Source organism: Monodon monoceros, unplaced genomic scaffold, assembly GCF_005190385.1.
Source record: "Monodon monoceros isolate NGI ecotype Baffin Bay Population unplaced genomic scaffold, NGI_Narwhal_1 Super_Scaffold_6, whole genome shotgun sequence".
In the NCBI taxonomy this organism is placed as follows: Eukaryota; Metazoa; Chordata; class Mammalia; order Artiodactyla; family Monodontidae; genus Monodon; species Monodon monoceros.
Genome location: NW_021703783.1, coordinates 14336080 through 14361982, shown reverse-complemented (window position 1 = coordinate 14361982; position 25903 = coordinate 14336080). Strand labels below are relative to the sequence as shown.

At 37.0% G+C, this 25903-nt stretch overlaps 2 protein-coding genes across 2 annotated transcripts in view; one reads left to right on the top strand and one right to left on the bottom strand.

Moving 5' to 3' along the window:
• Window positions 1-7139: 7139 nt before the first annotated feature.
• Window positions 7140-8224, bottom strand: CAPZA3 (capping actin protein of muscle Z-line subunit alpha 3). Its single transcript, XM_029206410.1, has one exon. The coding sequence runs from the start codon at window positions 8059-8061 to the stop codon at window positions 7162-7164; it is 900 nt and encodes a 299-aa protein (XP_029062243.1). The 5' UTR covers window positions 8062-8224; the 3' UTR covers window positions 7140-7161.
• Window positions 8225-9957: 1733 nt separating this feature from the next.
• Window positions 9958-25903, top strand: part of PLCZ1 (phospholipase C zeta 1) — a 41677-nt gene continuing 25731 nt past the window's right edge. Inside the window, exon 1 of the mRNA XM_029206193.1 lies at window positions 9958-10086. Within this exon, the coding sequence (XP_029062026.1) occupies window positions 9976-10086 (111 nt within the window). The 5' untranslated portion in view covers window positions 9958-9975. The remainder of the gene's footprint in view (window positions 10087-25903) is intronic.

The window sequence follows — 25903 nt, the reverse complement described above, 5'->3', positions numbered from 1 at the left end:
CCTTGACCTAAAGATGTAAACTGCTCTCATGTTATTTCGCTGTCCCTTGTGTTCCCACATCTTTGTGGATAATACCTTCATTATACTCTCTTTGAACTATCATATCTGTATTTGTCATCTGTTTCCTGTTGGGACATTGACTGATTAAATCTGAAAATAAATCTTGTCCCTGGAGGCTCCTAAAGGGATCTATCTTCATGTGACATATAATAAGATCTCAAGAATGTATTGCCAGGAAAATTATATTCTCCTGGCATTATAGGAATTATATTCTTATCGTATGCCAGACACTATGAAAGATCTTTAAAATGCAAAACGGTATTTCCAAATCAGAGATATTTGTAAATTAGAATTCCTGAAAGATAAGAGAGCTTTGGTTGGATTGAGGAATGATTCTTCAGATACTCTCTCTTATCTTTAGGAAATGTTGCTTGTGAAGCTCTGGCCAACCTGAGAGACTTACGGAAGCTCTCCTCCCTTCAACATTTATTTATTCGTGAACGATTTATTGTTCACACATTGTATGTAAAACATCACGCATTTAACCCCTATTTAACAAATGGAACAATTGGGTATCAAAGAAGTTATATATTTTATCCTTGCCTTATGTCACAAAAGTAGTAATTGGTAGAATCAGGACTTGAACTTAGATATTCTAACTCAAAATTTCATAGATTTCCATTACCTGTGTATGAATGAAACAAAAAATCCCTTCCTTAGTATATTAAGAGTAAAGGACAAACACACGCATCTAATATTCAAATTAGGATGGAAAAGTTTCAAGGCAAAATTAGAGCTAGAATGTGTTTACATATAGGAAATGTAGAGAGCACTTTTGGTGAAGCTTCTCTTGGCTTTTTGGAAAAGGTGGTTAAGTCCAGTCCTAAAGTCCTGTTTAGCCATGTTAGATCCATGGAAGGTATAGGGGCACTCAGGTCATGGAGGACCTTGGAATGCTAAGCCAGGGAATTTGAAATGGACCTCCTAGTCAATAGGTATTGTTTAAAAGTATTTGATCAAGATTGTGTGTAACATCAATGAATAATCAGTTAAGGTTTATGAAAATTAATTTGGCAGAACTTCAGAGAATAGATTGGAGATTTAAGAAAGAAAATAAAGGCAGGTCAGTTAGAAAACTTGATACATGAGAAGTGACAAGAATTAATGATAAGGTGACAAAGGGAATAAATAAGAAAAATGCAGGAACAGAAATAAAAAGATGCAATGACTAATTGGATTTTAGGAAATAGGAAAGAAGTTAAAGATGCCCGAAGTTTTGACCTTGAATTAATGGTAAGATAGTGCTTCTAAGAGCAGGAAAAAAAAAAAAAAAAAAAAAAAAGAAAGTAATTTTCTTGAAGGAGAGAGAGGTAGGAAAGAATAAAAACTTAGTTCTGAAAATGTTGATTTTGACACTGTAAGGTAAAACTTGTAGGTAATATTGGAATGTAGAAATGAAGCACAAAGTCAAGTTGATTGGAGTCATCTGTATGATTATTTAGTAGATGTCTTTTCTTCATTTATAGAACATGGGTGGTCAGGGTTGGAGGGATGGTGGGAGGCAGTGTGGATCAAGGGGGAGCAGTGTCAAGACAGGACATCCTTGGAGGTCAAGTCAAACCGGGAGATGTGTTTATGCAAAGCTGCTCTGGCAGAGTGTGGTCAAGGTTGTATCTTAGAATATAGTGCTTAGTGACAAGTTCAGTAATAACATAAAAATAGAAAAATAATTAGCAAGTTTGGTAGCTAAGAGGGAAGAGAAAAAGATGCACATGCTATAAAAAAAATACTGTTTTGAAGAGCTACTTAGTCATAGGTATGGCTAGTGAGTATCCAGTACTGTTGTACCGGAATATTGTGATGAATATTGTAAAGAATAGGGTGGTTGCTGAAAACCTTGGTGAATGAGGGTGATCATGTAAAAAGAAGAGGACAGAGAACTTAGGTTTGGAGGATGCCTATGTTTGAGCGTGGGGTACAGTGGAGGAGGAAAAATGAAAAGAATCAGAGAAGGAGGATACTAAGATGCAGTTACAACTGAGGAAAGAAAAGTTTTTCAGGATAAAGAAATAGTCAAGTTCTCATGATGCTAACTGACGGAAGGTCATTGAAATGAACAATGATGATATTGAAAACTTTCGAGAATGGATTTTCAATATACTGTTGGACTGGAAGGCAGAAGGTGCAGAGTAAAGGCAGCATGATGTGGTGTAAAGGGCAGGAGTTCTGAAGTGTGACAGACCTGAACTGGAATCTTAGTTCTGTCACTTGCTAGCTGTATCAATTTGGCAAAATTACTTAGGAATACTCTTAGTTTCCTAAGCTGTAAAAAATAATTCCCAGTTGTATGATTCTTATAAGGATTCAATAAGGCAGGTGAAATTGCTTGGTAGAATGCCTAGAACATAGAAGACTCTTAATTAAATCCATTCCTTTAAGAAAATATTAAGTGGTAAGGAAGCAGAAAAAAATTAAGAATAGGATAATCTTTTGAAAAGTTTCATGGTGAAAGGACCTGAGAGATTCGTAGGGAAGATTTTTTTAGGAGAATTGGAACTGAGTATGTTTGCTTATAGAGGAGAGGAACCAAGAGGGGATAACGAAAGTGAGGGGTCAAGCATAAAAAATAGCTGATGAATCAAGAGCCTGGATGACAGAAGATCAAGGATTTAGCATCAGGTGCACAGGAAGAAGAATTAGTCTCAGAAGGGAACATACACTGCTTTGGTGACTATTTGGAGGGAGAAGACAATAAATATGTTTTTAAGTGCAGAGAAAAGAAGCTGTAGGAGCTCTTTTTGAAAGCATGTGTCTTCTTAGTAAAGAACAAAGTCATTTACTAAGTGAAAGAATGATGAAGTAGAGCTTGAGTAGAGCAGAAAAATTTGAAAGCATATCATGAAGAAGGCCACGGGAGTCAATAGAAAAGAATAAATTGATTGCTCATCAGGAATGAGAGATCAGTGACTGATGTGGAGTTGAGATAGATAGGTTTTGTAAGCAGACAGGGTAGGGGGTCTCCGGGGAAAGAAAACCAGGTGTAGCTTTCTTGACATAAGAGAAGTCATATTTTGCCTAAGGCATTTCATGATCTAAGCCTGGCCACATGCTTGCCCTTGTCTCAGCAATTCATGATCTTAAGGGAACAAAAGAATGCAGAAACAAGTGATTGTTATCAGACAAGAGAGGCAACAATCGCAAAGATAACTTATTAGGCACCCAGTTCTCTTTCAATGGTAAAGACTAGCCTAAAGCACAGTCTTGAGCTGTTTGCAGAATTTAAATACCCCCTCAACCATCAGATCAACTGGAATCTAAGGGATGATGAGGTTGACCTTTTCTGATCCTCCTGGCATTACTTCAGTCAACTAAAGCTTGGACTCAGTGAACCTCTGCCCCAATTCTATGCTGAATTCTCTGCTCAAGCCCCTTCATGAATATGCATGTACCGTTAGCTTAAAACTTCCCAATTTTGCTGTCCAGGGAGACACTGCTTTGGGAAGGATCCCTGGTGTTCTCCTTAATTGCTGAAAGTAATAATAAATCCTTCCTTATCCAGATTTTTGGCTTGGTTGTGTCTATTGGCTTGATACCCACCAAGAGGCTAACCCAGTTTTCAGATAACAAAGGGTGTAGTTGGGTCTTGTACACTGTGGTGAAGGTCCCAACAAAGAAGGAAGATTGAAGCCTGTTTTAGCTTCAAGGCACGCCTGAGGCTAAGGCACATCCCAGAACAGCTGGGACTCACCCTGACATAGGGGGAAGTTGCAGGGTGTACACCCCTCCACGGATCTCTGAGCAGAACATGAGATGGTCATTTGACTAACGCTCTGGACTAGCACCCCAAAGGGAAGGGCAAAAAATCTTTGACAGAGGATCATGTAAAATTGACCAAAAATACTGTACATGACTTTTGGAGAACTTGCTTTTCTTCAACTTGTTGGAGGAAACATCTCTCTCCATTTGGAGTGGGAAAAGAGCAAAGGTTTTCATCAGAGCAGGAGGCAGCCAATAGCAGCTTCAGAATGCAATCAACTGCCTTATAATGAAGAGTCCCAACCTCAGCCTTGGGAATCGGCAGAGGAATACATCGTTCCTAAAGAGGCAGCAAGTAGTTATGGTTTACAAAGTCTTAAGGCTAGTTAAGCCTACCATGCTTTATGCACCTATTATCATGATTTACTTGTTCATTTGCTCATTAATTCACTGAGTACCTACCATATGACAGACAATAATGGACTAGATACTTGGGATAGACGAGGTCCGGATTCTGATGGAGCTAACATTCCAGCTGGAAATAGGATTGGGGGAGAGAATACTGGAATATTAAAAAAATATCACACTGAGTCTTCAGAATCTGAAGGATTTTGTGTGTGTATGTGTGTATATGCCTGGGCACATAGTGCAGGTTTAAATGTAAGAGTGTGTGTGTGTGTGTGTGTGTGTGTGTGTGTGTGTGTGTGAGATAAAGGTTCCGAGAAAAGGTAGTAACTGTAGATTTTCCTGGCTATGCCAGCCTCCATATAAAGAAAGTAACTACCAAATAATATTGTTGTGGGAATGCTTTTAGGTATAGGGTAGCATAAGTTAGTGAAATACCTTTTTTACTCATTTTGTTTTAAGGTTTGTTGCCTATCAAAGAAAAAATTTGATATTCAATATTGTCAAGATTACTGTGGTGAGCTAAATACTTTTATGCTACCAACTGGATTATAAATTGTTAAATCTTTCTGGAAAGCAATTTGGCAATATGTATTAAGAGCATCAATATGTTCATCTGTTTTCAACATGTGATTATAGGGAATTTATCTTAAGGGAAATAATGTATAATGTGGGCAAAGCTTTATACACAGAGATACTATAGCCTAATTAATAACAAAAATAAAATGCTAAAATTTTAAATTATGCATGAATAGAGAAATGGTTGTCTTGTTATTGTGCATGAATATCATGTAAATAATTAAAATTATGTGCTCAAGGGGTTTTAATGACATGGGACAATATTTATGATATAGGAGGTTATATAAAAAGAACAGGATACAAATTTTTATATACTGTATATCCTTAGTATTTAAAACAATTCCATAAAATTGGATGGAAGGAAATTGGCCAACATGCTTTATACTTTAAGCATTTTCTATGATTTGCACATGTGACTTTTATATCCAGAAATACCAATAAATATTATTTTTAAAACCCTGTGTTAAAGTGGGTGTTAAATGCTTCTGTGATTGTTCCATAAAACATTAAGCCTTACTCTGGAATGATCTGGAAAATCAACACATATATAACCATAATATGAATACAAATTTTTGCAAAATAATTTGTCAGATGGGTATATTTTAGGGCAATGAGAGCAATTTTCCTTGCTGTTTTTCTTTAGAAAGATTTTGCTTAATTTTTTAACATGACAGATGAAGGCCTGTCCTTGGTCTGTGTATGGTGAACCCAGTGAAGTAGTAGAAATGGCCTTTAATGGACAATAGGAAATGATTTCGATTAATAGAAATAAAGGTGTGTTAGTTTAAGATTAGAACAATATATCTTAACATGTGGTCCTAGAGTCCCTTTCATTGGAATCATCACCAATAATTGTTTAAAATGTAGATTTTTCTGACCTATTAAATCAGAATCTGAGGATGGGTACTGGAAAGTTATAGTTTTAATGATACACCCTAGGTAATCCTCCTGAGATTCTCTAAGATCTACAAGTTGAGGAAAAGTTTGAGATTTAGACATTTTTGCCTAGGATCCTTAATAAACACTTGCTCCAATGTTTATTAAGTAAAATTAGACCTTTTTTCAATTGCATGGATACAAACTATAAAGCACTTTGCTTCCCTGATAAGTGAGACTTGGGGGCTGGGGCCCATCTGCTGCTCGACTGCAGTCTTACTAGAGAGGTTTAGATTTGGATTTCTTTGAGAGTAGACACAAGTGGTCAGTAACATTGCTGGGACTAGTGATAGGGGACAGCTTGGCTAGAAAACAGCAGCCCACCTGCTCCAGTTCCTTTGGGGGTATCCTTTGGGTGAAATGCTTGCCTAGGGCATTTAAGTCATTGCAGGGTAGAGTTCACAAGTCTCAAGGAAACAGGCCTCCACAGAGAGCTGCAATATCCTAGAGGTTAAGAGTGTTAAGAGGTAGTCACACCCACCACCTACTCTGTGCCTATGTGAATTAACCAACTCAGGTCTTAGATTCTTCTCATGTAAAATGAGGTTACTACTAGTAGCAGCCTAATGATGAGAAATTGTGTGTAAATCATCTAGCACAAGGTCCAGCATGAAATAAGCACTTATATATGCTTGTAGTGATGACTTCAGAAGAGCTGGACTATATAAGCTTGGGAGTCAAGCTTTTCCAGTTGATTCTTCGAAGACCATGTTAGGTATCAGAAAAGCCTGGGGACTGGAGTAATTCCAGATTATTGTGTGTTTGGGGGGGATGGCTATGGATCCAGTAGTCCTTCATATGAGCTAGATTTTTGATATCTGTTGGTTTCATGGAACATCCAACCTTAATGTTACTTATTGAAATCTACCCGCTCAGGGTTGGTGTAGGACTGAACTGAGTTAGGTGAAGTATCATTCGCAGAATGACTTTCATTTGCGTACCTTCTCCAGTTACAAAGAAAGTCAAAAGTCATTCCTGCACACACACACAAGCACACACACATACACAGCCTTAACCCTGGCCACCTCTATTAATACTTCTGGGGTGCCACATTCTATAAAACCATTTTAGGTTCTAAAAGTGTTTCTGGCTTTATGATGGTCCCTACCATGAAATACATTTCTATCATCATTTTCTTGACTTACTGGTAAATATTCCTTGAATAAAATGATTTGGTAGACTTGTCCCTAATTTAAACCTGCATCTGGAATTCCCTGGAGGTCCAGTGGTTAGGACTCTGCGCTTTCACTGCCGAAGGCTCAGGTTCAATCCCTGGTCGGTGAACCAAGTTCCCGCAAGCTGTGTGATGTGACCAACCATCCCCCCCCCTCAAAAAACAACAAACCCCCCCCCCAAAACTTGCATCTGCAAAGTGACAGGCATGTCTAGTGGCTTCTCAACTTTAGGCAAATAACCTCTGCCACCCTCCCTGCCCCCCCGAAACAAAGTAATCAGGTCAAGACAGTTACCATGAGCAAAAATCCTTTATATAATCCAGTTGCCTAACACATTTCTTGAATAAACGACGTATCCTAACTCAGGATACATCACCAGATTCAAGTCAGAGAGTATCCTCTGCCAGTCCATATGAGTGCGGGTCACTGGAAGATCTCTTCGTAGAATTCTTCTTAGGGCTTCGTTTGATAACTCCTGTAATTCTTCTAAGACTGCAGCTTGAAATTTATTCTCTTGCTCTTCCACAAGCCTCACGAAATTTAGAGCCAGTTGAGCTTGGTTAACTACTTCCAAGCTTTCTTTCAGGTCCTTGGAGATTTCGACATGAAGGTTGACACATCTGAAGAAGTGAGCTTGCACAAAAATTCTCCCTGTTACCTGGGTTAGAAATGGATTGACTTGGAAAATCCATTTCGATTTCCAAAGGCCATTCCAGTAATCTCCTGTTTCGTAGCTGTGATCTTCAATGCAAGCGATCAAGAACTCTTTATTTTTCACCGTTTTTCTCAGCACATTGCAGTTCCCCGTTGGATAGTGGTCATTCACATACAGCTTTAAGGCGCACAGAACAACAGTCCTCAGGTACTCCGTCTCATTCAGAATGATGCCGTGACTTTGGATGTCTTTTAACTGGTTTTGAAGCAGGTCGAATTTGAAAGAAAGTTTGCTCTGGTAGTCAAAAAATCGGTAGTTACCCACTACGTTGTGGTGAGACAGGAGGACCACATTCCCATCGATGGAGAGTGGGACATAATATTTTTGGCAGTGTTGGTGGCCTGCACACTCACCTAGATGGTGCATGAGTTTTTCATCATGGATAAGCAGACAGAGATCATCAAAGACATTTACAAATTCCCCTGGAGGAGCCTGCATTAACAGTCTGAGAATTACTTTTTCTTTCTCTTTCTTACTCAGATCGCTAAGTGACATGTTTGGTTGTAGCAGAAGCAGAGCTTCTGAAATAAACAGTGTTCAAAGATGAGAAAACATTCCATGGGACAACCTTCCCATCAAGGTGTTACACATTCAGCTTAAGATTACCATGTCTGACCATGAAAAAACAGGTTGTCTGGCAAGCTCTGAGTCTCCTGATGAAGTCATAAAGAAGCTTTCTCTATGAGGTATGGAACTTTCAGTGATATCACATTAGGTGTTCAGACCAGAAGAAAAACATGATAGTCACCTGACAGCGTGGTGCGTAGCCAACCAGCTATAAGAATTTTGAAGATTTTAAGAACTTAGCCTCCAGAACAGCCTTCTTCAAAAGTGGTGTGTCTCTGTGTGCATTATATGTTGTCAGGGATCTAGAGAAGCAGCCCACAGTTTCTAGAGAGTGTCTGGCAACCCTTTGCACCTTTTGGGGACCACAGTGGCGTTGATGTATAATCAGGCCCTCAGAATAACTGTCCCCAACCCAATGGAAGCACGCTATGCTGAAAGGTTTGAGGGGTTTAAACAAAGTAAAAATAAAATGAGGTACGATGGTAGTTCATGGGAAAATGCCAGACAGCAAGAGATGCCTCATTTATAAACATTGTGGGTTTGGAAATGGTCATAACATAAGCAAGAAACCAGAAAGTTTTAAGGGCAGTAAAGTGAAGAGACCACATGTTACATATGGTTTCTGTGGGATTTAAGTGTTGAGCTAACTCCAAAGAACAAAGGCAACAAACCACTGTGTTTTCTGCTTTCTTTCTAGGAAAGGGGCAGTGGCATCAGTGGATGAGTTTCAAGAAATCCCTCTCCTGCAAAGGGGCAGAGTTAATTATATTTGGAACTTGTGGCAACTCATAATGGGGAGAAACTTCTAAGCGGGGAGAAACAGAACTACAGGTCATGAAAATATGGAGAACAAATATCCACTCAGAGTGCTTTCTGTTCCTCTTTCCTCTTTTGATTTATCCCCTTTCCTTGATTCTTTTCTCATTCTTTTTGAAGAGTCCTGAACTTAAGTTTCTCTCATTTAAGCAAAAACTGCTTCCTTCCCTTTCTGCCCTGAGCTTTTCTGAGTTTCCCTAGCTTCCTGTATCTTTTTCTTATAATAACATGAGCTTTGCCGTATTAAGTCATTGCCATTAGTTTGAAGGGTTTCCAGTTAGTTCTAACAATCTGAAATTGAGTGTGTTGTTGAACAGTTTTTACCAATACCTTTCACGATTTTATAGACAGTCGTGTTAATTCTTCTTAACCTTAGTTTTTCAATTTGAAGTGTCCTAATTTTTGTAGTTTCTCTGTAGATAATAAGCAAGCTTGATTATTTTTGTCTTCTCTTTCATACTAAATAGACACCATGACATTTTTGTTTTTACTCTTTTTTATGGTCCTTAAAATGTTGCTTTTTTGGGGCATGCGTGTAGCCTGACATTTGGCTAACGTAGTGGTAATAATCATATCATAAATCATAAATGGTTTGAGCTCATTTAATGCCCCCACCTTCTGGAAGTATTAATTTGACCACCTTTCAGATGAGGAAACTAATGCTGAGAGAGATCAAGTGTTGACGTTCAGCTGTCTCCCAAGTTCACGTCTTCAGAAGATAGACTGTATTTCCCAAGTAATAGCTTGATTTCTCAAATGTTAATTTTTATTGTTTTCCTGTAATTTTTATTGTGTTATACCCTTTCATACCTTTACCACAGAGTAGTGCCTACTTAGTTTTTTAAAAATATTATTTATCATAAAATTGTTTTCTCATTTAAGCCTGAGATAGACTCTCCTCTGAAAATAAAAACGTTGATCTGAAGAGAGGTAAAATATTCTTTAGTCATTTTAAGTACTTAATGACTTTCTGTGAGAATTTCCTTAACTTCTTTTTTTGGTGTCCTTCGTACATGGTTTTTGTCCATGGTTCGGGATGACTTTAAATGTGGAAAAATTACCCTAGAAAAAACTCTGAAATTACTTGAAAAATTAGATATTCGGTGCAATGCTATTCACGTGAAGTATATTTTTAAGGTGAGATAATATCCGCCCTCTGAACACCCTACCCTAGGAAGGACTTAATCCAATATTGGAAAATGTCGATAACTACTTGGATGCTTTCTGAAGAAAATACATATGAAAGATTAGTCTCTTAAGAATTAAAGCAATTAATTATGCTAAATATATTTATAATCAAGACAAAGAGTTTAGGTAAGACGTAAAATGAGTTGATGATAAAATTTGAAATCATGCCAGGTTATTAGTTTAGAACAGTCTGCTGAGAACGCGGGAATGTTCACATCAGATTAGGACTGGTCATCTGATTAGATCAAATCATATAAATGATGAAATGGTAAGTGGATTGGATGTTAGTGATTTATAGAAGGCATGGGCAATCTTCAGAAAAATTGCATTTTTCTCACCTCAAAGCAGACAAGCCGTAAATTCTCTTTGTTTAAAGAAGAATTAGTAGGAAGGGAACCTGGATCAAGTCTGTCCCTAGAGGACAAAGGGAAAGATCATGAAAAAAAAAGAAAAAACCAAGTGATAGCTGAGTTTTACACTAGGAAGATGGCAGATTTCTTGGCGAGTCAGGCAAGAACCCTAGACTGGCCAGCTCAGATAGTTAGGAAGATAGGCATCCTGAATATGATTTGGTTTCTTGAAAGTGAGTAGCCAGATAACACAATCTGGTTGAAATTGTTACCAACTGACACAAACCGGGAAGCTTGTGTTACCTTACCTGCGAGCTACTCAGCCTGATATAGTTTTAGGGATGTTGGCAGACTCAGGTTTCCAGTTCAGAGAAAAAAGACAGCTTGGCACTCACAAAAATAGCACCTGCCAGCGTATCAACATTTTGGTGCCATGTCTCCTAGCCCCGTTCCCAAAGTGTGATGTGAGGAGGGTCAGGTGACATGTGCGCGCGCGGTGGGTGGCATTACCTGAGAGGGACCTCAAGTTTAGAAAGCCAGAGCTTTTATTATGGGCTGTAGGCCTGTCTGATCTTTGCCCTGGAGGCTGTCATGATCATCATTATCCTGGACAGTAAACAAACCTGCAGTTTTCCTCTGGAGGGAGATACTATCTCTTCATTACGTAAAACATCCTTGAAGAGCTAGTCCTGAAGAAAGGTGGTTGGTGCCTCTGCTTAGACAATAAGCAGAAACACACAGCAGACCCTACAAGCATTTTTCTCAGTAAGATTTAGCCCTCGTGTTTACGAACCATAAAGAGGAGGTTCGAAAAAGAAAAGCTGTACTTCTCAGGAGACTGCAGTAAAAGACAAAGAATTCAGAGCTGTTTCTATGAATCCAAGTAGCTTGTGCTGCAGTAAGCTATCAGAATTTTAATCAATTCATGTCTAATACCACAAGTGAAGAACACAAGTTTCTGTGAAAGACCTTTACACATAGAATTTTCCCTCGGTGGTATTGCCCAAAGGGAGAAAGAGCTCTCTGCTTTCAGGTTTAATGAAATTCACATTCAACACAATATAGAGGTAGTAATATGCTAAATCTGTATCAAATGTGAAATACTGAAAATCTTATTTAGTGATTATCAAGTTGCTTTGAATTATCTGCAAGATAGAGATAGCTGTTTGAAATCCACTTGAGTAAAATGCATGCCATATTGAAAAGCGTCATGTAGAATGCTAAACAGTTATAACAAGTAAATAAGTAGCTCATTAACTGAAATTTATGATTATTTGGACATAGCAGGATTGAAGGTCTATTTTGTTTAGCAAAACCTTTTTAAAGTAGCTATGAAAACAATGTTAATTATAGAAATTAGAGGGGCAGAGTTTGCTTAGAATACTTCAAAAAACCCTTTAAAATGAACTCAAATACTTTAGAAGCATAAATTACATACAAACAAGGCTGATGATTATGATAAACCATTCTCTTCTATTAAAATAATTCCCCTAGGCCCTCTAATAGAAAATACTTTTTTGCCTTAGGCCAAGTTGCTGTGTATGCATTAAAATGTTGATTAAGTAATATGCTCAGGGAAAATGTATTGGCTAACTGAATTTTCTGGAAAGGTGAAGACCAAGTTTAAACATCTGACTCTTTTGCTTTAACTTTTGTTGCTAATCTTTCCACACTTCAGGGTACACATTTTAGCCAGAGCAAATAAAATGAATCATAATGAATCTTTGTTTTTGGTGGCCACACACACAAAAAAAATGCTCAGCTGTTGTCATTAGCAAGCTCAATGGATGTGGAGATTGTTCAATCTATTAGTTGTATAGTTGTATACATTTGTACACAATTCTAGTTGTATAGTACTTGGCAAGCCAGAAATTTCTGAGCAAATGTCTTAACCTGCAGAATGGGGATACTAATATAGTTATTTTGCAGGATGGTTCTGAATATTAAATAAGATATCATTTGTGAATGTACCTAGTACCAAGCTAGGCATAAAGTAGGCACTAGATAAATATTAGTTGAAGCTACTTGATGATCATTCAAAAAAATATAGAAAATTACAATACATTCATTGATTTCCTAAGAAGCTGACATAAATTCTGACATGAATTTATTTTCTAAGGTGAAATGTTATTATAAAATTTGAATAAAGAACATGTAAATTTATGACCCTGTCAAAATATAATAAACTTCTTTTTACAGAATTAATTATTGAGTCACGGCTTGAGCAGCAGTTCTCTAAGTTTCTTTTTTATCCCTTTACTAAAATTTTTTTTGATTGCTTTATTATTATCTTTAATTTGTAGCATGTCAGCTATTTTTAGGAAATATTATGTGCCATTTCAATACATACAGCTAGTCTTAGATTACACTCTTGATTTTTGCTGAGTATGAAATAGTATTGTCTTCAATTTCAAGAATTTTTATTATTATAGGACTAACCTTAAGTTTTCAAATTCTCTAAGCAGTTAGCAACCATTATTAAATCTACACTATGTGCATGGCACTCTGTTAGAAACAGCGGATTGTAAAAAATAAACTGTATGTCTCTTTTAAGGAGAAAAGAAATACAGAAATTATTGTTTCAGAAGTAGATTATAATAAATTTCCTAGTGCTATCAGGGAATCTGAGAAGACAGAGACTCTAACTTGGGCTTTTATAAAAGATTCCATGGTGGAGGTGGCATTCTTGCTGGACCTTGAGGAGTGAAAAGCAATATGTGTAGATCACATTGCTAGAAATGGTTGAAGAATCAAAGGTAAGCAGCCATGACTTGAGCGTAGGATGCTCCAATGGGAGTGGTGAGAAATAGCTGCAAACGCCAAGTTATGGCCAGATGATAAAAATCCTGACTGGTAGGCTGTGGAATTTGGACTTGCTTTTGTAGGCAATGGGTAGCCATTGACATTTTTTGAGCAGGGAAATACTGCATATTTTAGGATAAATCTGGCAGCAGTATAGAATGGATTGGGAGTTAGAAGGCAGAGAGATGAGTTAGGATATTTCTCTGCTGCCTCTGCCCTACAAATCTGCAACTTGGGTCAATTCAGGCACTTACATTTGTGTTTTGTTCCACCTCGAGTTTATGATTTCCTACCTTAGTTGGTTCTCCAGAGTCTAAGTTTATTTTTAATCTTATCTGAAAAATAAATTGCACCATATCCTCTTCTAAATGTTACAGTCTCTCTTTTAGCAGATAAACTGAAAGAATCCTTTACATTTCTTCCTGCAACTTCTTCAGTGTTTCATTGCAATACATTTTGCCTTCACACCTATTTTGAAAACCTCTTTATTTCAAAAATGCTAAATTCAATGGTTAGCTTCTCCATGCATTTTATTTATCGCTCTTTTCTTAAACTTCTCTCTATTCTAACTCCTAAGACATAACTCTCTCCAAGTTTTTCTTTAAAATTTCATATCGTTCCTCCATCTGTCCTGCTAGCATTCCTCTCCTGTTCTCCTCTTAAAGTTGAGTTCTTAATTTTCTTTCTTTTTACTTAACAAACTCTTCCTGAGCAATCTTAATGAGTCTTTCTCTGCCCCCACCCCCAATTTTATTGAGACATAATTGACATATAGTATTGTATTAGCTTTAGGTGTAACAGCATGATGATTTGATATATGTATATATTATGAAGTGATTACCATGATAAGTTTAGTAGACATTCATCTCTTCACATAGGTACAACATTTTTTTCTTGTGATGAGAGCCTTTAAGAGTACTTTCTTAGCAACTTTCAAATATATGATATAGCAGTATTATCTATAGTTACTACACTGTACAGTACATCCCAGAATGATTTATCTTATGCCTGGAAGTTTGTACTTTTTGACCACCTTCATCCATCCTGCCCCTCTTCTACGCCCTAGCTGTTCTCATCCACCTCACCATAGCTAGAGAACCACTAATCTGTTCTCTAGCTATGAGTTCATTTTTTTTTTTGATTCCATATGTACATAAGATCATACAGTATTTGTCTTTGCCCGTCTGACTTATTTCACTTAGCCTAATTCCCTCAAGGTCCATGCATGACATCACAAATTACAGAATTTCCTTTTTTTTTTTTTTTTTTTTGCGGTACGCAGGCCTCTCACTGTTGTGGCCTCTCCCGTTGCGGAGCACAGGCTCCGGACGCGCAGGCTCAGCGGCCATGGCTCACGGGCCCAGCCGCTCCGCGGTATGTGGGATCTTCCCGGACCGGGGCACGAACCCGTATCCCCTGCATCGGCAGGCGGACTCTCAACCACTGCGCCACCAGGGGAGCCCTCCTTTTTTATGGAAGAAAAATATTATATATATTTATATGATATATACACACACACACACACACACACACACACACACATATATATCTCATATTCTCTTTATCCATGTAGGTTGTTTCCATGCCTTGACTATTGTAAATAATGCTGCAATGAACACGGGGCGGTGCAGATAGCTTTTCAAGATAGTGATTTCGTTTCCTTTGAATGAGTGCCAAGAAGTGAACTTATTGAATGATATGGTAGTTCTATTTTTAGTTTTTTGAGGAACTTCCATATTGTTTATGACCATTATTTCAACTCTTTATCAAGTAATTCACTTATTTCTGTTTTAATAAGGTCCGTTTCTGGGGTTTTATCTTGTTCTTTTGTTTGGAACGTATTCCTCTGTTTCTTCATTTTCTTTTACTCTCTGTCGGTTTCTGTGCCTTGGTTCTGGTTTGTCTCTCAACCTCTGTGATAGTGCAAGCAGCCTACTTCATTCTTAATGGCTCCCAGTCATTGAGGGTGTACCAGGACCTGGCAGTGTCTCATAACAGAGGATCAGGCAGCATCTAGATGCAGGCTGATTGGAAGCTGGACCCTCAGGCAGCAGCTTGTAAGGTGTGCAAATAGACATCTTTCAGGAAAAGACTGGAAGATGGGGGCATCAGTCCATCCCCTCTGAGCGGAGCCCCAGAGGGACTGCCAGCCAAGGACTTCCTCTTTGTTTGGCAGGGTTCTGCTGAACCCGTGAACACAAGCCCCACTGGTGGCCAGAGCCAGACTATCAAGGGGTGTGTCCTCTGGGAAACAGCTTGTGTGCACAAGCTCCTGGCCTTGGCGACAGTCTCCAAGGTATGGAAATAGGCCTTCTTCAGGAAAGACTGGGACTTGGGTGCCTCTGGCTGCTGTATCTGTGCAATAGAAGCAGAAGGAAACAGAATGAAAAAAGAGAAAAAACCAAGTTTGCCAGGTAGTTTAAACAAGTATGTCAGAGTTGGGAAGAAAGTTGCAAGTCATATGATTTCCTAGAATATATTCTGAATACTTTGTTTTTTAGTGTAATTTCAGAGATAATTTTAAATGTTACATTTTATTTTAAAATTTCTTGTTTTGATAGATCAGCTTTCTCATGTCATTTTTAAAGCAACATTTCATCTTTTTACTAACAAACTGAGCAATGGAGAATGGTAACAAAATGAAAAGGCTTAGTTCTGTTTTCTAAAGTGTACTATCAGAATGACTAACAATAGAATTATTTTAATATGTTCTTTTATCCTCCTGTATTCAGCCATTCATTTAAACATATAATCACTAGCTTCCTACTTTAGGGTAGGTCCAGTACCAGGCACTGGGAATAAAAATAAGTATAAAATGTCTACCTCCATGGGATTCATAGTCTTAAGGTAAAAGATATATTTTAAAATTATACATAAATAATGAAAGAGTTGTTTGGGAAAGTTCTTTTTGTAATGCTTGCAAAGAATAACCACTTAATGAGCTTCGTGGGGTTTTTTTTGTAAACAGTAGAAAGATGGCTTCATTACTCTTATGTTGTAAACTGTAAATGATTAATATGTAACATTTTAAAAAGCTATAGTATTCCCTGCAGTGGGGCCTGAGATTTTGCATATTTTCTGTAATATGTTTTTAAAAATAGTTTTCCTACACTCCCTAGCTTTAGGGAGATTTTTGGCTCCTTTATCCAATTAAATGAACATATTTCACCAGGATCATAAAATTGTTTAGGTGCTGGACCAAGTTCTGAAGACCTCAGTCAGACACTCTTATAAGTACTTAGGATACAAGAAACAGATGACAGACTTCCTGTCTGAGACAATTTGGCAATTCTAGAAGAGAAGTAGAAAAAAAGGCTTTAATTCCAGGGTAATAAACCCTAGGAGAGAAGAAGGTACAGAATCGTATAAGAATCCTGAGTAGGACTCTCTAACATGGGCTGAGGAAGAGACACAGAGGGACATAAGGGATGACTTCTAGAGAAGGACACTTTTTCAAGGATTAGTAGAAATTCGTAAGTTAAGAAGTACAATAAAAGAAGGGCATTCCAGACAGAAGAAACAGCCTTTACAATAGCAAGAGACAGCTTGATGTTTATACTGCAACTAATTCAGAGCACAGGCAGTGTGAAGTGCAAGGGAGAAGGTGAGGGAAGAAACCATCAGTGATGTCTTCAAGGGTCTTGGATTCCACACAATAGTTTGGATTTTGTCCTGAAGACAAAGGGGAAACACTGAGAAATTTAAGAGAGTTAAAGAGATCAGACTTGTATTTGACACAGTTTATTTCTGCACATATACTCTCAATATGTGCAATGGTGTATTGTTTTCTCTTTCCTCCCATTGCTTGTCCTTATTGTTTTGGAGTTAGTTCAGGTCCTGGTCTACCATGCCTGTGAGACTGGGGACAATTTACATAAGATTTTTGACCTTCAGTTCCCTCCTACAGGGGAGATATTAATACATTGGTACCCTACAAGTTGTGGCTGCTGTTACGTGCCTCAGTACTCAGATTTGAACCTTCCTTGCTTATCACTTTTCTTCTTCTTTCTTCCCTTCTGCTGACGCTCTGTCATCTTTCTTCTCCTTACTACTTACCCTTTGTTGCTTTCCTTTTCCTTTTCTCTTTCTATCAAAATTAGAACTTCCCATTTTCAGCAATACGATTCTCACCTCCTGTGTGTGGTTTTTCTTTTTTGGTAATTTGATTAATTTTTGACCCTTCATTTCCTTTGGGTTTGATCAATTGTAGCAATTATTTGTATTTGTGGAATTTTGTTTCAACTTTATATCTCTAATTCTTTCTAGTATCAGATAACAACTTCAATCTTTAGGGAAAAACAAAACAGAACGAGTTACCAGAGGACATTTCAGATGGTCAAGTTTATATCCTGCTTGAAAGAAGCAGAATTTTCATTGCTTAGTGGATAAAGTATATCTTATTGTATGCTGCTATTCAGTAAGACAAAAGTTTTTAATTCATACAATTTACATGACAAAATGTTTTGGGAATTACAGGCACACTTTGATTTTTATTGACTTGCTTAAGATCTTATGACAAATTATGAGCAAAATGGAGCTAAATTAAAAACAAAATTAATTCTGTAACATTGACTTATGTGGACCTCAAAATCCAGAATTTCAAAACAGTAAGTTGAACTTCATAGTCTACTGAGATTATTGATAATATGAATTATTTTTAAGATTTTGTAATTTTAAGGTGCTATTATTGTTTAATGAGCTCTGGAGACCCAACTTCTTATTTGACGACCACCGATTCCAACCTTCTTCCCAAGCTTATCACCGTCTCATTCCCAATGGGGCTCCATTCCAGCCCCTGCTTCTTCAAGCTGCTCTGTACGTGTAAATTAATGCTCCTCCTTGAACTAAGCTGGTGCTCTTCCTACTTGATTCCCAGCTCAGACTGTTTCTTGGATTCCTCAGATCAAACTCTCCGGTAGCCACCAGTGAACTTTTCCTAAAAAAGTGAAGAGATCATTTCCAGCATGTTTATCCTCTGTTGTACCTTAGGGTTGTTTTATAGTTAAATTTGTCAAAAGATGAGACACTAGGCTGGAGGGTGTGAGGGAAACAGACATAGATGAGACCTAACAATACACTGATATCTCCATCCTCATAGCAACCTGTGACATAAGTAGTGCTATCTATCCCCATTTTGCAGATGAAGAGTATGAAGCTCATAGTTTAATTTAGAAGTTCAAAATCCCACATACTTTGGAGCTAGGAATATAATGTCAGCTCAGACTGTCTACAGATTGTCAGCTTTTCACCACAATACAGTGGCCCTTTAACAGGAACTTTTTGTACTTAAGCTTAAGTACTTTGCAATGTATTGAGAAAATTAAAATATAAATGGCCTCTTTGGAAATTAAATGTCCTTCTAAGGTGCACTTCCTATACCTCAGTTTTTTATTTGTAAGTGATACTCTAATTCTACTAGTTATTCTAACTCTCCCCAACTCCAGACTTTCTTGACTTCTCTCCCTCATGCATCTAAAATGTTAATGTGTTGAATCCTTCTGACTTCTCTCTTCATGATTTTACTGACACCTGTTCTTTAGTTTCTACTCACCACCTCCCACCTGGATGGCATCTTCTCTCTTCCCTTACCTGCAGTTCTCCTTCTCTTCCCATCAGTAATGCACAACTAATCACAACTAAACCTCTCCTATGCTAGTCATTTTCCTACTCAGAACCTCACAGTGATTCTGTTACTTTAAATAACTGGACCCAGCCCACTTTCCTGTCTCTTATCTCATAAAGTTGAAATGTGAATTTTCCAGAACAACCAGGTGAAGCTACTCTTTCTCATCGAAACTGACCTTGTTTGTCCCTCTCCCAGTTCCTTCAGTGATTATGCAGATTCCACTTCCTCAAATTATTACCACCTATTGCAGCTTCTATATTTACAGTGATCTTGAATGACTGATTTATTCTGACATTTATGGTGCAGGATGCCTATTGATGACATGGGGTTACATACTGTTTGGATGGTTTCAAGAAGCTACTCAAATAGAGTAGAATAGAAAAATGAAATGTGTAATTGAAAGATAACCTAGAATCCTCATCTTCTCCCATACTTCTTTCCATTCCAACTATGGCTATTGGGTTGTTTTTGTTTTGTTTTTTACAGAGAGGGTCTTCTTATTTCTGACCATTTATTTACAAACATCCACCCAGGAATAACTCCAGCATGTTCATCTCAAGCCTGTATCCCCCTCCAGATATTTAGATTCATATTTCTGACTCTGTAGGACACATGTTCCTGAAAGTTCCATGACTTCTCAGAGTCAACATTTCCCTCTGTAATCCTGCACCCCTGCTGGATCACCTTTCCTTTCCCATTCAGACCGAGCAGATCTGAAACCACAGGTCTGTTTTCCCTTCATGATGGACCCATGTCCTAGATTTCAGTTTCCAAGTGCCCAAAACAAAGCTTTTGATAGAGGAAACCAACTAGGCAGGGACAAAACAACAGACTATAGTGAGCTCTATGGGATGGCATATGTTATCACCACAGTGAGGAGAAGGTCTGAGGTAAATCCAAATGGTTCTGGGATGTCCTAAGTCTGGAAGAATCTCTAGCAGCTTCGCCTGAATTCGGGCAAGTCTTTCCAGGTAAAGAACTGCGTAAGGGTTTTAACTCTCCCCAGGGGCAGGATACACTTCTTCACCTAAACTGGGCAGCTCTGGCCACTGGGTTTTAAGTGGTGATGATCCATTAACCTTTCCCCAACTTTGGCACCATTTCATGCAGTTTTATGTATTTTATCTGAAATAAGAATCCAATGTAACTTCTTTCCAGTATAAGTTGGTATATACGTTACACAAATACTCTAACGTCTTCATTTTGTGTATTTTTTCTGTTCACAATGTGAGCCCACCAGTCATTTTTTTTTAGTAGGATAATGACAGGCTGAAGCAAGGAAGAATCACCATAGAAGAATTTAGAACAATTTATCGAATTATTGCACACAGAGAAGAAATCATTGAGATTTTCAACACGTATTCTGAAAACCGGAAATTTCTTTTTGAAAAGAATCTGGCCCAATTTTTGACACAAGAGCAGTATACACTTGACATTAATAAAAGTATTGCTTCTGAGATCATTCAAAAATATGAGCCTATTGAAGAAGGTATGCTTGTATTTCAAAGTTTTATCAAATATTTATATGCAAACTTTTTTAAGATTTGCACTTATTAAATTCAAATTTTTGATTAGGTCAGATTTCTTATGGGTAATATTATATGTTGGCTGTTTTAATTTCATATTTTACAGACAGCAGATGTAGCTTTTAGAAAGCTTTGTTGTGTAACAGCGGCATTCTTTCATTGTCCTGTTCCTTTCTTTTAGCTGCTTCTGTATATCTCTCAAGTGTTCAGAGATTAGCTTATTCAGAAAAGCAAAATGATGATTCTATTACAAGTACTGTAATGGAAGAAAGGGTCTTGATATTCATTAATAAGATAAAAACCCAGGTATAGGCACTTTTCCATTTTTATACACTATCTTATTGAAAAATATATGAATATTAAATTAGCTAAATGAAAACAATTCTAGGAAAGAATAAAACATTATAAAATCACTAATTTCCCTGTTGTTTATACACATAATTGTCTACAACATTTCATAAACATTAAAACATTTTTTCTTTTCTTTTATTTTTTGAATGCAGTCATCTGGTTTAAGTTCAATGACCATTTTGGCTAGTGAGCTGTTGTATAGTTTTGTTTTTTTTTTGTCATATAGTTTTTGATCTCTGTCTCATCTTTCATAGGCTAAAATATTTCAATTTTTTCCATTTATGTTTATTTTTAAATAAAATAATAATGTAATAAAATATGCACAAAAAACACTATTAAAGCATGCTGTTTAACCCTACAGAAATTAATAGAGTAGCTCAAAATATTTATTAACAAGGGATATATGAAAGCCCAAGTTCTGCCTTTGAAAACTGGTTTATGGCCATCAATGCTTAACATACGATAATATGGGTCCTAACAAAACAAGACTTATTCCTTCATGGGTTCATACATTCATAATCTATTCAAATGTTTATCTGTGGCCACCGAGTATGGTTCTAGGAGCTGGGGATACAGTGGAGAACAAGGCAAACTAGGTTTCATATTCCTGATAGGGGTTGGAGGGAGATTGACAATAAATAATTAAACTTACAAATGGATAATTTCAGGGAGTGCTACGTACTGTGAAAAAAATAAAATAGAGAGTAGACAAGCATGAGGTCTAGCTCAAGTTGGTTGTTTTTTATTTTTTAAACATCTTTATTAGAGCATAATTGCTTTACAATGGTGTGTCAGTTTCTGCTTTATAACAAAGTGAATCAGTTATACATATGTCCCCATAGCTTGGTTGTTTAGGAGAGTCCTCGATGGGGATGCGATATTTGAGCTGAGACGTAAGTGGGGAGAAAGAACTAGACGTGACAAGAGAAGTGTTGGCCCTGAGTTGGAGAATCGAGGAACAAGAGGAGGACAGTGTGGTTGGAACCTGGAGAATGAGGGCTAAAGGCGTTTGGACAGGGATTAAGTCATGTTGGTCTTGTTGGCCACAATTAAGATTTTGGCTCATGATTCAGTGCCACGTAAAGACCTTGGAGGCTTTTAAGTACCATGGTGGTAAGACTGAAGATAGTGCTAGTAAGAGTTTGGTCTGATCACGATTAAAACTTTGCAGGTTTGCAACAAGATAAAGAGCTTGCATCAGAACGTAAACAAAGTACATCTCTAAGCACGTCTGATGAGTCCAGCTGACTTCTTTCCTTTCAATAGCAAAGACCTTCTCTAAGAAAGTAGTGAATTGATTTAGGCTCTGGTTCAAGCCCTTTATGTCATTGCCACCGGGAAACAACCAGTTCACAGACAAGCGCTTTTAGTAGCATTATTCCAGTCAATATTCCAAAAAAAAATTGCCACTGTTACCTGCAGGTGGTAAATTAAAAGATACAAAGGGATAATGGGATGGTGCCAGTGACATCCTGGAATTGTGTTTGTATTTTAACCATAATATTACACTGTTCATCTATTTCATCTTTTGGGCCTTACTCTGCTTCCATTCAGATAGTTTCACACAGCCAAGACCTTGCATTTCATTTACATGGCTATTGATCACTTTAGAGACTTATTAAGGTCAATTTGAATTATGATCTTACAGTCCCAAATGCTGCCAAGTTTCTCAGTCTCATCCCACATTGATACTTGACATATGTCAATACCAAATAAGGAAAACCTCATTTTATTTTAAAAATAAAAATCCATGAGATTAATTCTCAGTCTGGTAGTTTTTAAAGGCATAAGAGGAGTTTGTTTTCTATTCCAGTACCAAAGATAGTTACTTAATTAGTTAATAGTTCACAAGGGCTATAGGCCAATCACTGCTGATTGCACTGGGAAGAAGAATAAATTCATGCAAATCGTTACTATTAAAATATATGATGCCTTTGCCCCATACACTCACATGTTTCTAAATTTGCATAACTTTGAAATAGTTTGCATGACTGTAAACATTTTATGTATTTTCTTCTAGCTTTCATTTTTTTAAACCAAAATTGTAAGAGCACTTTGAATGCTGGCTTTTTCATTTTTATGATGTCATAAACATTTACTTATGTCACTGTATATTTTTTTTCTGATACATTATTTGTAACGGCTGCTTAGTATTGTATCATAGCTTGAGATTTAATTTGTTTCCTCCCCTCATTTATTTTGCTTTTATAAATAATGCTAGTGTGAGCATTCTTGCACATCCATCTTTGACTGAGGCTCTATTTCTGTAGTATAAATTCCCAGAAATAAAATTCTTTGCCAAGGATCAACACTCTCTATTCTAAAGTGAATACTCACACCAACTTTTAATTTGAGGCAAACTGAGTAATCGGCAACAAAAGCAACAGTAACTAACCTTTATAGAGCTAATATATAAAGTTAGTATGCAGGGATGGGTGTTATGATTACAGTAAGTCCCCTACATACGAACGAGTTCTGTTCTGAGAGCGAATTTGTTCGTAAGTCCAACAAAGTTAGCCTAGGTACCCAACTAACACAATCGGCTATATAGTACTGTACTGTAATAGGTTTATAATACTTTTCACACAAATAATACATAAAAAACAAACAAACACAAAAAATAGAACATTTTTAATCTTACAGTACATTACCTTGAAAAGTACAGTAGTACCAGCTACATCACTGCTGCTTTTACGCTTGCTTCTGGACATCCTGGGCTTGAAGTACTACTTTATACAGTACTGTACAGTAAAGTATACAGAAGCACAACCACTTGTAGAGGATGCATGCACATGACAGTGTACGCCAGACACATGAGCTAACTTATGTGATTGGACATGCAAATGCAAGTTTGCATCTTTGAAAGTCGCAACTTGAAGATTTGTATGTAGGGAAGTTACTGTACCACCATTCCGAAGATAGGGAGAAGTTAATTAACAGGCTCCTCATATAACAAATAAATGGATTTAACCCAAGCTGTCTCATTCCAGAGCCAGTGTTCTGCTTAAATAGATAATTTTGGTTTATATGATACTGAGTATAAAAGTTCAGAGATCATTTGCTAAAGATGGTAATATGCAAATGACTCAGCAGTTGCATTTATAGGCATGCACCCAACAGAAACATGTACATATTTGCACCAAAAGACATGTCCTGGTTGTTTATAGCAGAACTTTTTATAATAACCTCAAACTGGAAATAATCTAAATGCCCATCAAGAATAGAATTGATAAATTGTGGTGTACTCACACAATAGAAAGCTATATACAAATGGGAATAAAAAATGTCTAACTGTGTGCATCTACAAGAATAAATCTTATAAACAATGTCAGGCAAAATAAACCAGTCACAAAAAAATACATATTGTGTGAGTCCATTTATATAAAACACAAAAACCAGGGAAAATGGAATCTATGCTGCTAGAAGCCAGACCGTTGAATACACTTGGGGGTGGGGGGTGGGTGGAGGAAGACTAGAAAGTTAGCAGGAGGCGGTCTTCTGGGGTGCTGCTCTGTTCTTTCACCTTGGTGCTGGTTACATAGATGTTTAGCTTGTGGAAATGAATGGATCTATGACATATGTACTTTTCTTGTATGTATTTTTAAAATATTAAAAATCAGAGATTAAATAATATATAATCTACTTGAATGTTGATATAAAAGAACTAAATATAAGAACCTTAGAAAAATTTGCTTCCAAAGAAACATTAAAAATAGTATTAATATTAATTCTAAATGAATATTCTAGAAACAAACTCTGCTACTAAGTTTTAAAGTGAGATGTAATTTATATACTACTAATGATATTTCTGCATTCTTTTTATTTATTTTCATAGTTAAACAAGCACACCAGATGTCATTTGAAGGTTTTACAAGATACATGGATTCGTCTGAATGTCTACTATTTAATAATAAGTATGAAAGTGTTTATCAAGATATGACTCATCCACTGAGTGATTATTTTATTTCAAGTTCACATAATACGTACTTGATATCTGACCAATTAGTGGGACCAAGTGACCTTTGGGGATATGTAAGGTATTTCGATTTTTAAATCCATTATATTTTAAAGATGTTTGAAAGTTCCTGGTGGTGTCTACCTCAGTAGGTAATAATTCACAGTAAAAGAAGGCTATGCATGTTATAAAAACACATAGGGAAGAGGAATTTTGATTCGTGCATATCTTGGATATCCAATCTTTGGGTGGTTGTATAATGTATTCAATATATTATTATCATACACTTCCCTTCTAATCCTGTCTGCCAACCTCCTCTCCCCAGTTATTGGCCCTTGGAAGTTTCCTGAGCAATTTGGATACTTCGTATAGGAAAATATGTGAAGAAGACTTTAAAAATCTTATTTAGCTAATCAGAACATCTGGGGTTTCTAAAATAATATGGTTAAAATTAATTCTCAGACATCTCAGTGCTATAAGGAAAACCAACACATACATTATATAATGTGGCCTTTATAGATAATATATATACTTGTATGTCAGACGATTTACATAGATTAAAGGCAGTCTACGCTGCACCATTAATTTTGTGTTCTACAATGTGTCATACTGTTAATACCAGTTTAGTTTCAGCTTCAGTTTAGTCAGTCAGCTGAAGATACAGTGGTGAGCAAGATTTTCAAAGTTGCTACACTCATTTGTTCATGAGAATAGGCAGCTAATAAGCAGATAAACAAATCGATATTTCCAGGGACTGATTCATATGGAGAAGATGAACTAAGGTAATTGTGGGGTGAAGGGTGTTACTTTAATTGAAGGGTCAGGAAAGCCTTCTCAAGAGGATATAGTTGTGGTCTGAGTGACGATAAAGAGGAAGTTTCAGGTCTAGTGGAAGGGCATGCTAAGTAGAAGAAATAATCAGTGCTTGGCATGTTCACATGAGAGAAAGACAGCAAGTGTGGGTGGAAACAAATAAATGGAGAATGAAGGGAGGTGAGCTTGAGGAGGTAGGCAGGATGCATTTATGAGGGTCTTGGAGACCCTGGAAAGGAAAATGGATTTATTCTAGTTGCATTGGGAAGCCATTGGAGGGAATTTCCTTGGGATAATATCATAATTTGATTTACTTTTTACTGTGGAGGAAAGACTGATGGTG